At 31.8% G+C, this 14,490-nt stretch overlaps 1 protein-coding gene across 2 annotated transcripts; it reads right to left on the bottom strand.

The window, feature by feature from the left end:
* Positions 1-3,128: 3,128 nt before the first annotated feature.
* On the bottom strand, positions 3,129-14,099 carry LOC105225649 (A-kinase anchor protein 200). 2 transcript variants are annotated; one of them, XM_011204218.4, is made up of 4 exons: positions 13,886-14,099; positions 6,392-6,563; positions 5,352-5,744; positions 3,129-5,268 (listed from the first exon to the last, which is right to left on the bottom strand). In XM_011204218.4, exons 2-4 carry the CDS (start codon positions 6,545-6,547, stop codon positions 3,256-3,258), a joined length of 2,562 nt encoding a protein of 853 aa, XP_011202520.2. In that variant the 5' UTR covers positions 6,548-6,563; positions 13,886-14,099; the 3' UTR covers positions 3,129-3,255. The 2 variants fall into 2 exon arrangements, with proteins under 2 accessions (XP_011202520.2, XP_011202521.2); XM_011204219.4 differs by having other exon boundaries at positions 5,352-5,735; positions 13,886-14,097.
* Positions 14,100-14,490: the final 391 nt, after the last annotated feature.

Here is a 14,490-nt window from a genome sequence, read left to right as displayed (position 1 = left end):
AAGTTCGAAAATCTTTATATAAGTATATGGGGGCTAAAGGAAGTATTGGTCCGATTGAACTAATTTTTGACATACCATTATAAGAGAACGATTATCCCTTAATTTCAGTTATATACATACATATGTATATCACACATTGACCGACATTTTCGATCAAAAGTCCACTATAGGTACCGGGGTCTAAATATTCGGTACCTAAGGGCTTGAACAGTTTTTATTGGATTTAAACAATTTATGGTCATAAGGTGGCACACACCAAGGACATTATTTCTGCAAAGTTGTATCCCGTTATATTAAATGCCTCTTGATTTAAGTACTGGAAACTGAACGAATGAAGTGGAATATAAAATTGTGCTATATGGAAAGTAGGCGTAGATGTTGTTCGATTTCTTCCATTTTCACAATGTGACATAAGAATGTAAGCAGAATGCCGCATACTAAAATTTGTCGAAATCGGTTGGTCGGGTTCCGAGAAATGGGATTTTACTAAAAAGTGGGCGGTGTCACGCCCGTCGTCTAATTTTCACACTGGCTCCCATAAAGCCGTCGGCAAAATTTAATGTCTCTGGCGTATTTAGTTATTGATTTATAGCGGTTTAGTTTAAAGTACCTTTATAGTGGAAGGAGGGGGGTTATCCTTCGATTTCATTCATTTTCACACTGTCGGTAGAAGTTCTAATAAGATTTGAACCCAGCGAATTTGGTTGTTGTACCTTTAGTGGTTTAGGAGATATGTACATTAAACTTGTTAGAGGGCGCGACCATGCCCACTTTTTCAACAAATTTTGCCCATATGTGCCCTTTACTACTTCATTCGTCTGTACAAAATTACAGCTTTATATCTTAATTTAGAGCTTAGTTATGGCACTATATGTTTTTGGTTGATGGTGATTTGTGGGCGCGGCAGTGGTCCGATTACGTCCATCTACGAACTGGATTTTTTTTTGTTCTAAGGAACCCACATGCCAAGTTTCATCGAGGAATCTCAATTTTTACTCAGCTTACAGCTTGCACGGACGGACAGTCAACCGAATTACAACTTTGTCGTCATTTATATATATATATACATATATAACCCTATATGGATCTCCATAAGTTTTAGGTGATACGTACAACCGTTACGTGAACAAAACTATAATACTCTGTAGCAACTGGTTGAAAGAGTATAAAAAGAATAATTAAAATGACGCCTCTGTAGAAACTCTTAATTTGTAACTTAGCATAAATCAAAATTAATTTCTTTTCATTAAAGACCAATTCAATACCCTTATACTTGTATAACGTTTTGAATTGTTCAATTCGGACATTCCATTCGAAAGATGTCACGAATTTAAAAATGTAAGTATTAAAAATAGTAAAGAAGTACGGGTAACCGTAACTTCCGAACTAAAATAACTCCCACTTTGGCCGATATATGCTGCATTCTAGAAGTTCGAAAATCTTTGTATTAAGTATATGTATATATGAGGACTCAGGGAAGGATTGACCCGATTTAAACCACTTTTAACACAAGGGTTTACATATTATTATGAAAGAAATATTTTCACTGAATTTCAATAATATACCTCACAGATACAGAAATAATTGAAACAAATATATAGGCGTCAAGCTAAGTAAGATCGAGCTACTTTTTTTATTATCTTAATTCCCATTTGGAAGATGAAACTCGTTCAGTAGCATCACTTTAACCGCCTGCTACATAGGAATGATAGTGGTATCAACAGATTAGCGAAGTTTTGTTTTTAGAAATTTTGTGTATACTTTATTTTGCATATAATCTTGGATTAGGGATATGAAGTTGTACAAAATGATTAAAATATGTAAATGTTAAAAATGTATTTCTTTCGTTTTTTTTTTGTTTTTCGTTTATATAATATAATTATGAATAGGATTATTCGCATATAACGGGAAGATCCTGTGTTGTGACCTCTGCCGCAGCACTCTCCTTTAGATCCTTAGCATTAGTAATATCCTGTGCAAACAAATTGAGAGAAAATAGAAACAAGTTTTATAAGAGCAAACTAGAAGTAAGTTTATTTAAATGAAACATAAATAAACATCATGTAAAAAAAACGTTTTCTTATTTAAATTTAACATATGAATAATGCGTCAATGTTATTCCTACAAAAATGTTAAAATATAGAAAAGGGAAAGGCGTCTAGGAGTTTGGCACTAATCAAAGAGTTAGCACATGTAAATAAAAAAAAATAAGACACTTACGGGATGAGGAGTAAGGCGAATAGAATACAGCACATTTGAAGATTTTTTTTTACGTTTAATATGAGTGATTGCATTGGTGCAGGGCATTGAAATGCGCACAATTATTCGTAGAAAAATGTTTGAGTTCGGAAGATGAATTTTATTAATTGTAATTTTGATTAACAAGATAAACATAGTGATTTTAATAAGTATATAGAAATTCGTAGTTTCAAGTAATTAGAGAACGCAAAAAATTAAATATGTTCCGTATAAGACCATTCGCTGCATATTACTATGCAATATTTTCAATATATTGATTTATTGATAAACAAGTGGTTAATTACACATCTTAAAAATGTTACTTAGTTGCGTAGCTCGAAAATGTTATACAAAGGCGTTTGTTAGTAACGATTTTACGAATGAATTGTTGACCAATTAATTATTGTAATTTTTTCTCAATTAACTGAACGTTTAGTTCGCGTTTAAAAGTGTTGCTCTACAAAATACAAGTATATGTATGTATTAAAATAACTTAGTACTTAACTTCATATATTTTTGTAGGTTTAGTTACCCAAACAATTTAATTATATTATTACCCTAAATAAAAAAATTATCCCACATATTTGCAGTAATTTTATACAGTACTAAATGGACAAACATTTTTGGATATTTTTATGTTGTTAGCCGAAATGAGAATATTTTTGGTGCTTTCTTTAAATCAATCGGCCAAACAATTCATCAAATACGAATAACAGCGCTATGAACCATGCAATCAGTTATCGAAAAGCAAGTACAACAAAATGGCATATGATATATATATGCATGTATGTATGTGTTTATTTCTAGCAAACAATGTCATTCTGTTTGAATTTTTTTCTAAACCTCTTACAATGCAATTAGTTTATTTAGTTTTGAATTTTGGTATTCACCTTAGATGCCCAAACAGCAATTGTTTTCGTTTCGAATACGAATTTAATCATATCTTTTATAAAGTGCTGTATTTATAGTTCGTATTTATATATATATAAAATTTTGTGTTTCTTTATCGTTTGAACATTAATTTTGTATCTCATTAACGCTGACCACAGTCTGATTACACATTTCTGTAGCAAAGTCTTTTTCCTCCTCCACTATGTGGTTATCAGTCATTTTTAGACTATCACGTAGGTGTGACTCAATAGTTAACTGCGTATTCTTATCCGAATCTGTCTTCTCGCAATTAATATTTGACGATTCCATTTTCTCAATAATTTCCTCCATCGAGACTCCCTTCACATGAAAGGTGACGACTTCACTATTTTCAATATCATCCTCAACTGGGTTCATTTCGATATCTTCATTATCAGTCTTAATAGCTTCATTTGTTGTTATGTTGTTTGATTCATTAATATCCGGATGATTCTCTTCGATATCTTTTTGTTGTTGAATTAACTCCACAGCTTTTTCAGTTATCTCATCTACAACTGCTGCGGCCGCCATTACAAACTGGTCTTCAGTGTTATCGGAAACTTGTTCAGGAACTGCTACAACTTCTTCTGTCGAATTGGGAAGACTATCGCTCGCGATATCCTCCTTGACGGTCAATACATTATGTTGAATTTCTTCTACTTGTTCCATAGCAGCTTTTGGCGCTTCGGAAACTTCACAATGCTCACTGACATAGGATGGAGGACTTTGCGCAGTTGTTACAGGAGCATTTTCCGTTAAAGATGGAACAGTTGCGCTTTTAGTATCTTCGTTATGGCTGACTTGCTCAATAGAAGGTTGAGAGTTCTCAGTGCAAGGTTCGACACCCTCAGCGCATAGTTGCGGTTCTTCAGTACAAATTTGTGAATTGGGTATGTCATCGACATCTTTTTGTTGTATTGTGGCGGATGTTGATAGCTCTGATGTTTCCTTTTCAGCAGCAATATGCGTGGAAGTGCCACATATTCCCTCTTCCTCAACTTGATTATTATCATTGAACGCAAAAACTGATACTTGTGAAGGTGGAGGGGAAACAGGTAGCGGAGGAGGTTTTGGGGATTCAGCAGCCGTTGACGTTGCACATACAGCAGCAATTAAATCTCCGATTGTATCTTCACATTGGCTTTCGGTTTTGTATTGATCTGCATTCGTATCAATTTCCGCTTGAGGCTCGTTGGACGCAACCTTACCTGTATCAACATTAGCGACTTCAGTTTGATCTGTAACTGAAACTGTAGATGTTGATTCAGGTTCGATTGCCTCGATTTTCATGTCTACTACAGCACTTGTAGCACAATCAGCAGTAACCGCTGCTGCTTCTTCTATTTGTTTATCAGTCAAATCTGTAATCATGCTTTCATTGTTTATTGCAACTTTCTCGCTAATTTCGTTCAACGTCGATTCGATGGTGATTGTGGGGTCAGGGATTAAAATAGGGGTTGTATTGGGTGGAGAGGAAGTAGTAGCGGTATTCAAAGTAACTAATTCATCTGTGAGGGCAGCTTTATCTGTTTGGAATATTACCTCAACTTGTGATTTGGACTCATTTTCAGTTTCGAGTTCGTCACCATTTGCGCTCGTACCATTTTGATGCACACCTTTGTTATCGGACATCTCGTTTACAACATTTGGAATGCTTTTAATTTTTTCGGCAACGTCAGACGTTTCCCCCATCAAGTCCGCTGCTTTGTCTGTTACTTGATCTTTCTGGTCATCGGCAGTCGATAACGTTTCAGTGCCGTTATTCTCGATTGTATCACCATTACTCACGACAGCAGGTGCACTTTCAGGAGTCTCTGCGGCTAAATTAGTGGTAGTGGCAGTAGTTTGCTTCTCAGTCTGATTATTTTCAGTGGCAGTGGTTGAGCTATTCTCAATTACAACTGAACTTGTGGTTTCGGTGGTGTTGTTTGTGATGTTGGTGGTGTTTTCATTGGAAGAGATTTCCTTTACAGCCTGCTCTTCAACTGGTGTAGTAGAAGTTGACGTTTTTTCACCATTCAATTCTTTCTCAGAGCTTTCGCCATTTTCAGTGGGCTTCTCGTTAGAATTCTTCTCCTCCGAATCTCCGGCAGCTCCATCTTTTTGCACTTTCTCAGCCGTCTATTAAAGAAACAAATAGAGTAGGTATGTTAAATATACGAATAAAATTAAATAATGCAATTAACAATTAACTACAAATTTACCTCTTCTGTGCCAGCACCATTACCCACTTGTGCTGCGGCATCACCATTTGTAGCTGCCGCATTTTCAGTTGCTGCATCCTCGGCTTTAGCTGGCTTTTGTTTATCCTTTTTTCCAAATGAAATGCTACGGAAAGACCATTTCTTTTTGACCTTCTCCTTCTTGGGCTTTTTGTTATTCTCATCGGAGAGGGGCGAAATTTCTTCAGTGCTTTTATTACCATCCTTTGGGCCAGTTGATTCGTCTTCCTTAGAAGCAGACTCCGCAGCACTTGCATTACTCTGTCCCGTATTACTGTCACCACCACCATCTTGTGCACCATTATCACCACCACTCTTTTCAGTTGTCAAGTCTTTGTCATTTTCAGTTTCATCACCATCTTTTTTCTGTAATGCCTCAAATAAAAACAATAACAATAAATATTTTGTGTCTGTAATTCTTTTGTAAACTTGACCATATAAAAACATAAATCCATGACATACTACTTTTTAAAAATTTCTAAAAATTTAAAAATTAAAATTTATGCATTAAAAAAATTATTGAAATAAAATTTCAATTAAATTTTAAAACTTTAATCTCAAATACCCAATTGAAGTAAAAAAAATTTAATCTGAATTACAAGAATGAAAGATAAAAAAGTTTAATCCCAAATACCAAATTGAAATATTTTAATCACAGGCTTATCATTAGAAACTAGAAAATAAAATTTCAGCATTTAAATATTTCGCGTTTGCATACTTCGCTTCGTGTGTTTCAACTTTTATCATCTTTTGAAAAAAAAACCTATTTTTAATAAATCACCGCTTTTTATCTTATTTATATTTAATTGCTTTTAATTATAGCGTTTCATTTAGAAATATGTAAATATTTCCTCTTTATCCATTTATATTCCAGCTATTAATTTGATAAATACTTTTTTCACTCAGTCTATTCTGATTTTTCTTCAATTAAGAACATATTAAATTAAAAAAATTGCAATTCTGATTGTAAGTTTTAAGGCAAGTGTATTCATATTTAACAGAATATATATTTTGTTATATACCTCCGTTTCAACATTCTCCTGAGAACTTGCATCGCCATTCACCTGCTTTTGATCGAGATCTTCAATTTTTTCCAACTTGCCGGTAACATCTTCATCTGGATTTTTCTTGGCTTCGGTGGTTATATCAACTGAACGTTTGCTCTGAGTCTTACCCATATTGTCTTTTTGACGCCTGAAAAACGTATAACAAATACAAATATACTGAGAAGCATTACAGATAAATTCAAATGCACCCAGAATCATTCAAACTGGCAATATTCTGAATGAGGCTAGTTTATTTATAAGTGACTGTTTCGATAAATAAAAATATCTACCAGCAGACGAAAATACATTTTGTAAATCGGTAAATAAAAAAGAATAAAAAAAGAAAACAATACAATTTCATTGGCTTTGTAAGTTTCTTATCAGGCCACAAACTTGTTGTAAGAGAATGCTGTAAAAATGTGAGCACAATCTACTATAGTATATTCCTGCTTATGTATGTATGTATGCTTTTAGTGTACGATATGCATCACGCATTCGTTAAACTCAAGTATCTGTAGAATGCAACGGATGTATGTAAATAAATTATAGCTCGCAATGCTGCTGCCTAATTGATTACGAATTGCAATACGAGTACATGACTCTTTGTTTCAATCGTATCGCAAGAAATACATTTTCAACTCTATGTACTACAATAAGTATGTACGTAGTAATATATGGACCTTCAATACAATAATACATTAAACAATATATGTATGTACATGCATAAGTATATCATGTATTGAAGTGCTATGAATCATGTTACACGCAAAAAAGACTGTATATATGTATGTACATATTTACAATTTCTTATAAACATTGGTGTAGTCTGACACACGAAATTGATAACTTGCGAAACAGTGCAAACCTCATTTGGCCTCATAATAATGTCTTTTATCAAATATAAATAAATTCTTGGTTGAAATATATAGTATATACATATGTATGTATGTATGTATTTCGCAAAGCAAAAATTGACAAATAACAACTTTCGTTTTAACTCGCTGAGTATAACTTTAAACATATTTTCCGGTGGATACTTTTTTCTTTGCCTTCAAAATTTAGTACTTATTTCATTAATTGATTATTGATTCTTTAATTTTTCATTTTAACGCCCAATCAGATACACAGGGAGCGACATAACACATACATACAACCTTCCACGATATTTTACACTTCCGTATCAAAATGAAACATGAATGGATATAGATCTGGTAAGTTTATTTTGTTTTCATAAGTAATCTACAAAAGGCTGCTAATTAAATTGAAGATAACAATGTACATCGGAGTCATTTATTTTTAGTATTACATGAGTGTATGTAACATTATTTTTACATTGTATGTATGTATGTACAAGAAAAATAACCGAAAAAATTCAGCGTGTAATGACTATCAAGCAATTGTAATATGAAATTTAATTGGGGTGAGAAAATGACTCACTGTAGAAACCACCCTTTAGGCGAGAGAGTTCAATGAATCACTTCTACGACAACATAAGCTAAAATCAAGAAAGGAAATGCGCCACAATCATACACAACATACCTAGCATTCAGCAGGGCCTAAATATAATTTTAGTTGTGTTAGTCAATGTAAGTTGAATAATCAGAATGAATTTCAAAACAATTTATAGTTTCCTTTTTGTGGAGTAAACTGATTATTTATATTTTAATTAATTAATTATTTTTATATAATATTTAATTTTGTATATAGTTAATTTGGTTTGTTTGTAGCTTTATTTTGTTATTGAAATAAGGCAAAAATTTAAAATAAAAAAAATTGAAATGAAGTATGATTAAAACGAGTGATATAAATTACTGAATTTTTCTGCACAGAACTATCACAAAACTTCAAGAAAAAAAGTTAATTTATAAGCACGATTCAACAAAACGCAATAAATTTATACTGCTTGGAAGATTAACAAGGCTTTTGATAAAAAAAAACGGAGGAAATCGAAATTCTTCAAATGATTTCATCTCCATGTCAGTCGGCACACAATATCATATCAAATAACAAAGATAATTGTATTTCTAGTGGTCACAGGCCATGATATACCTCCATTGTTACTTAATTTCCGACACTTTGTGGTGTTTGTAAATTTACATCCATTATGCATCTGACATTATTGTTATTCATAGTAATAAGTTTTGTATAAGAAAAAATAATAAATAAAATCGTACTTCAACCCTGATAAATTTTAACGAAAGTACTTATAAACTTTTGTATGTACATATTTATGTACAAATACATATAAAACGTATTGTATATTATACATATATTCAATATAGTTATTTATTTAAAATTATTCACAATTCATTCCGTTAGATACATACATACATATGTATATTCATATATGTAAGACCTAAAAAATAAAATTAATAATCCAAAGACGCATCAAAAGAGCTTGAGTCTACCGAGTCTACAATATCAAAGAATCACGAAGTGTGCAGTGAAGAGTGTATTCTTTTTCCTTTTTTCTGCGCATTCTTCGTCGTTGATATGAATTATTGCTTTAAATTCTCAACATAATAAGTCATAACCATTTAGGAAGTATTCAAATAGTAATATCCGCTTTACTATACTACACACACATACTTGTGAATGCATAACATACATATGTACATATGTATACTGAGATATATATTTATGTGTCCATCCATCCGTCTGCGATAGCTTGAATAAAAAATTACGATATCTTAATGAAATTTGAATGGGTGTAATCGAACCACTGCCACGCCCACAAAGTGGGTTTGTCAAAATCAAAATGCCCTCAATACAAGTACTTTATCTAATGATTTCTGTCTTTACACGCGTTTTTGAACCGTTTAGGTTAGTCAAATTGTGTCACATTTTAATGAAACAGATATGTTCTTTAAAGTTATATACATAAATACATATATTAATGATTTGGCGCTCAATATATGTAAATGTAATTGATATCGGTCTAAGCCTTATATCGCTAATATAATGAATTTCAATCCTTTGGTTGACGTTTATCATTAATCCTCTTCGGTTGATGATGGTAAATATGTATGTATGTATGTATAAATACACGGCATGTTTAACGGTTATTCACCTAACAGATAAATAGTTGTACAGAAACTTTCATATTTGACACTAAAATACTTTATTACTTCAGCTTTTTTTCGTATAATGAAAAATGTTATTTTTTATTTGGTTTGTGACAACTGACCATAGTATATGAAATAAAATGGCTAATACTATTCAATAATTCATAACCATTCTCACTACTTCCGGTTGGTTGTATTCAATTTTCCCCGTTTTGATATCTATTGCGGTGGTGGATAGAACAAATATGTGTGTAGATATGTACATATTTTTTATATGCGTATGTATGAAACGATATTTTATAGTGACTAATTGCCGTTACGCCACCGCCTTGACATCAAGTATTGCTTTTGCGGGTGAAGATAACTATGTATTATTTTAATAGGGAATCATATATACATAAGTACAATAGTCACTCTGTCGCTTATAACGAAAAAGAACCGTTGCATAAATTTTTATTTTGTCAACTTATTAAAATAAAATAAAAAAAAGCAACTAGCACGTAACTTTCATATGACTGACCTTCACATGGAGTTAAGCGCCAAAATATGAGCAACAGAAAATCCGACAAGTTAACCGGCAGTCAAAACAATTTACGAAGACACACGCTTCTATATGTATGATCATTAAGGCATATCTGTATATGTATGTACATATGTATGTACGTATAACTATTTATGTATAATTTATCTATAACGTATGTTCATACATACATATATATGTACAAACATACACAAAAATTTATTGAAATTTGTATCTATGTATGTAAATTAGAGCCGGCAAGCAGATGCCACGCGAGTTCATGTGATTGAACTCGTAAGCGAAAAGTCCAACGCAAAGCATTTTCTTGCACGTTCATTGACCAATATAATAAATGTACACACACATACATATGTATATGTGGCACGTATATATGTATGTATTGATTATTGTATATACGGATAACTAATGTCTAAGCCTTAATCAATCCCGCCACAGCTATGAAATCGCACAGCAAAGTATAAAATAAAAGTTTTTTTTTTACTCGTTGCGACACTAATCAATGTGTGAAATATAATTTTTAAATGAATAATATTAGATAATATATAAAGATAACTAGATATGAACATTAAAAATTATTTAAATTTTTTTTTGTAATTGACAGTTATTACCTATCAACAATAAAACGTCAAGGGTACTAAATATTTTTTACATAAACCTAACTCTACATATTTGAAGTGTTCTTATGATTATTGTTCAATTCTTTATTTGCAAAAGTTATAACATTATTTGAATATATTTTTATACACATTACACATTGCTTTCCTCACATCAAGACTAAAATAAATAAATATATACTAAAAATCTTAAATTTGCACTGCTATGAATTATTTTAATGTATTGACAATTTAATTATAATGATAATTTTAAATTAGAAAAACTTGTAAGACCAACATCCTAAGTATAACGAAGGCAAATGGAATTCAATTCATAACAAAATTATGTAACCATAAACAAAGTTAGTGGTTGATACAATATTATTTTCAAGTTCGAGCAGCATTATTCGCAAATCTATTGAACAAAAAAATCAACCACAATAGATTATTGATAAACAATATAATATATCCAATCGTTCCTGGATTATAAGTTGTTTATTGATATAACTGATCACATTACAATATTGCTTGTGTTAGCGTCTTTATGTGATTAAGACCTTATATCTATAAGCTATAAGGTATATTTGGTACATACATGCATACAAACAAATGTGCATACATACAGTCTGCGACAAAACTAAAGCACGGAAACTATCTTGTCGATATTTAAATGAATAAAATCATAAAAAAGCGTTAAAATTAAATTTTTAATTTTTTTAAAGGACATTGTTCTTTTCAAATTAATAAAAATTAACTTATTAAAAATATTTAAATTCATATATGAAAAACTCCGATTAAACAACGCAAACGAAAGTTTCATGGTATATGGGTTCCTTAGTACAAAAAAAAAAAAATGGACGTAATCGGAACACTGCCACGGCCAGAAATCGCAAATAACCGAAAACATATAAAGTGTCATTACTAACTAAATTAGGATATAAAGGTATACCTATAGGCGAAATTTTTTGAAAAAGTGGGCGTGGCCCTCCTTTCTAACAAGTTTAATGTACATACTTACATACATACTATATCCTCAAGCTACAACAACCAAATTCGCTGAGTACAAATCGTATAAGAACTACTACCGATAGTGTGAAAATGAATGACACCGGAGGATAACCCCGTTCACTCCCCAAATAACGGTACTGTTAAAAACTACTAAAAGCGCGATAAATCAATAACTAAATATGTCAGACATTAAATTTTACCACCGAGATGGAGACGGCGTGAAAATTGGACGATGGGCGTGGCAGCGTCCTCTTTTTGGTTAAATCCCATATCTCTTATGACCAAAAATTGTTTAAATCTTTTTACCGCATAAATCGGCCAGTATATGAGTTATCTCAATGAAAATGGCGTGTTTTACTCATAACAGTGTATCTTTGTACCTAAAATAGATAAATTTGAGCAAAACTTGGCCTAGCCCCTATATAACTAAATCAGGATTTTCGAACATCCGGCTCACTTTACACCTTAAAGTATTTCCCTGACTTTTATTTTTGCAAGTGCCAAGAGTATGAAATGTTCGGTTGCACCCGAACTTAGCTCTACCTTACTTGTTACATATAAATTTGTATTTATCTTACGAACTTTAATACGATCGCATTGAAACAACTTCTTTCGTGTGTTTTCGATAACAACTAATTTTATGCTTTCCACAAACTGGGTACAACAACAAAAACAAGCCAATTAAATTAAATGTATCCAAAGCAGGATGTAGATATTCTATTACAGCGATTATTATTTCCTAGGAAGAGTTCTATTAAGAATTTAATAGTAAGGAATTGTTGAAAGATCGCTTTTGAGTTTTGAAATAATTGTGTAGTTCGGCAAGAAATGTGTGAAAATAACTCAAATCTATAAATACTTAGTCAGGCCTAGTTATCAGTGGCTTAACTACATATGTACATATGTACTGATAACCAGTTGTATTAGAATATAATATCTATAGATTATAAGTAACTCTACCCTCTAATATGAATAGTCCTAACAAATATTTAGCTTTTACTGTTCCGTTATTTTTAATTATTATGAAATGAGGAAATTATATTTTTATTAGGATCAATACATACTTATTTGACCATATGAGTTAACCCGATTCACTATTTTTTTTTTTACATGCAAATTGAGCAAAATATTTTACGCAATTTACATACATATAAACTTTGATACATACATACATACATATGTGTATATGAAAACTTATTTTGAGGAATAACGCCCTTTTGTTGAATGTAAGTAACTGGTTACGATAAATATTGTAATATATGACGCTAATGTTAGTAATATTTACTCTTACTTAGGAAAATGTTATATATCTTATAATATTGTCTCGATTACTCATTTCATTAATTTATGTGAATTTAAAAATGTTTTTGTAATCTAAAGCTGTACATAGATAGTATATATGTATACGTTATTTAGTATGTAAAAGTACATAAAGCCAATATATATAACAAACTACATTTATGATTGTTTCAAGTATTTCACATATAAATTTTGCTATTTTAACACTATCTCTTAAATAAAAAAGTATATATATGAATAGTAGAAATACAAAGAAAATACAAACAAAAAGGACCAAAAAGGAATAAGCGATTGCACGAATAAACGATAAATAACGAGTAGAATGAACGAACTTAGCATATGGACGCAACAAACGAGTGAAAATACACACGAAGTATTAAGGCGAAGGCGACAGCGATGGTCGACTTCGACTCGAGTGCAATACACCAGCAACAACAAAGCCGTATAATCCAACTTGCTACTATACCGGCGCCTGTGACTTCGCCTTTGGCGACGACGCGACCGCAACTCTGGCAGAGCTGCGGAAGGCACACCCAAATTGAACACATTTCACAGCTCTTAAAACGACAATGAACGACAGGAATCAAGGAGGGGAGAAGATGACTTTTACACGGCAGTCCGTCGACAATCCACTTTGTCGTGTTGTATTTCTAGTAGTACGATGCTACTTAGCAATGTTCCGGTTATAACTACTTACTAAAGGTATAAGTAAATTAATTTACTTTTACCTATAACGTCAAATTTTCTTCAGCTAAACAAAGAAAAACGAATTAACTTTAAAAGTGCATTGCTATAACTTTGCCTCTCCCGTGGGTAGCTATTTTCTTTAATAACACATATCGTTATACAGAATTTTCTTTCAATTCTCATACACTACTCCTTTTATAAACTTCACTTTTCATACCATTCTTAACCAAAGCAAATTCTAAAACTTCAATTTTGCAAATCAAATTTTTCTAATTACCTGCTCCTTTCAGATTATATTAAACTTAATTCTATTCGGCGTCTTTATAATAAATATCACTTTCCACCCGAATTTCGAAACAACTCCAAAAACTTTCTTTTCTATATTCGTTTTCTCTTCACACTTCACAGTGTTTCAAACAAAAATGTCTGCTTATTTCGACCGTAACTGAAGAATTGAAACGCTTTGCTTGATCCAAAGGCGGTGCATATAATGCGACGACAAAGACGCCAATAAGCGTTGCCGGACAATGCACACGGAAATTATCAATTGCAGTTAGCAATTTTGTTTTGCTACAAATACAGACTATCTCCAAATAGATCGTGATAAATATTTTTAGTTTCAACAAAAGTAAAAAAAAAAACAATTTTATCGTTATATATTTCTAAATGATTTATTAAATATACACTCAACAAAAGATTTATTTAACTTTCCAGTTTAAAAACAAAAATTATTTTCAAAGTAGGTGGCAATCACTAGAGCAGCGACAAAACGACACCGCCTTTCCATTTTCGAAAAATTCTCGAATTCGATATCTATAGCGTCACAGTGTTGCATTTTTCTAATAGTTGCCACTTGAATGCGATAAGTGCTCTATATAATTC

The sequence above is a fragment of the Bactrocera dorsalis genome, chromosome 1 (genome assembly GCF_023373825.1).
Source record: "Bactrocera dorsalis isolate Fly_Bdor chromosome 1, ASM2337382v1, whole genome shotgun sequence".
Lineage (NCBI taxonomy): Eukaryota > Metazoa > Arthropoda > Insecta > Diptera > Tephritidae > Bactrocera > Bactrocera dorsalis.
Note: the sequence above shows the minus strand (reverse complement) of the source record. Positions and strands in the feature narration are given on the sequence as shown.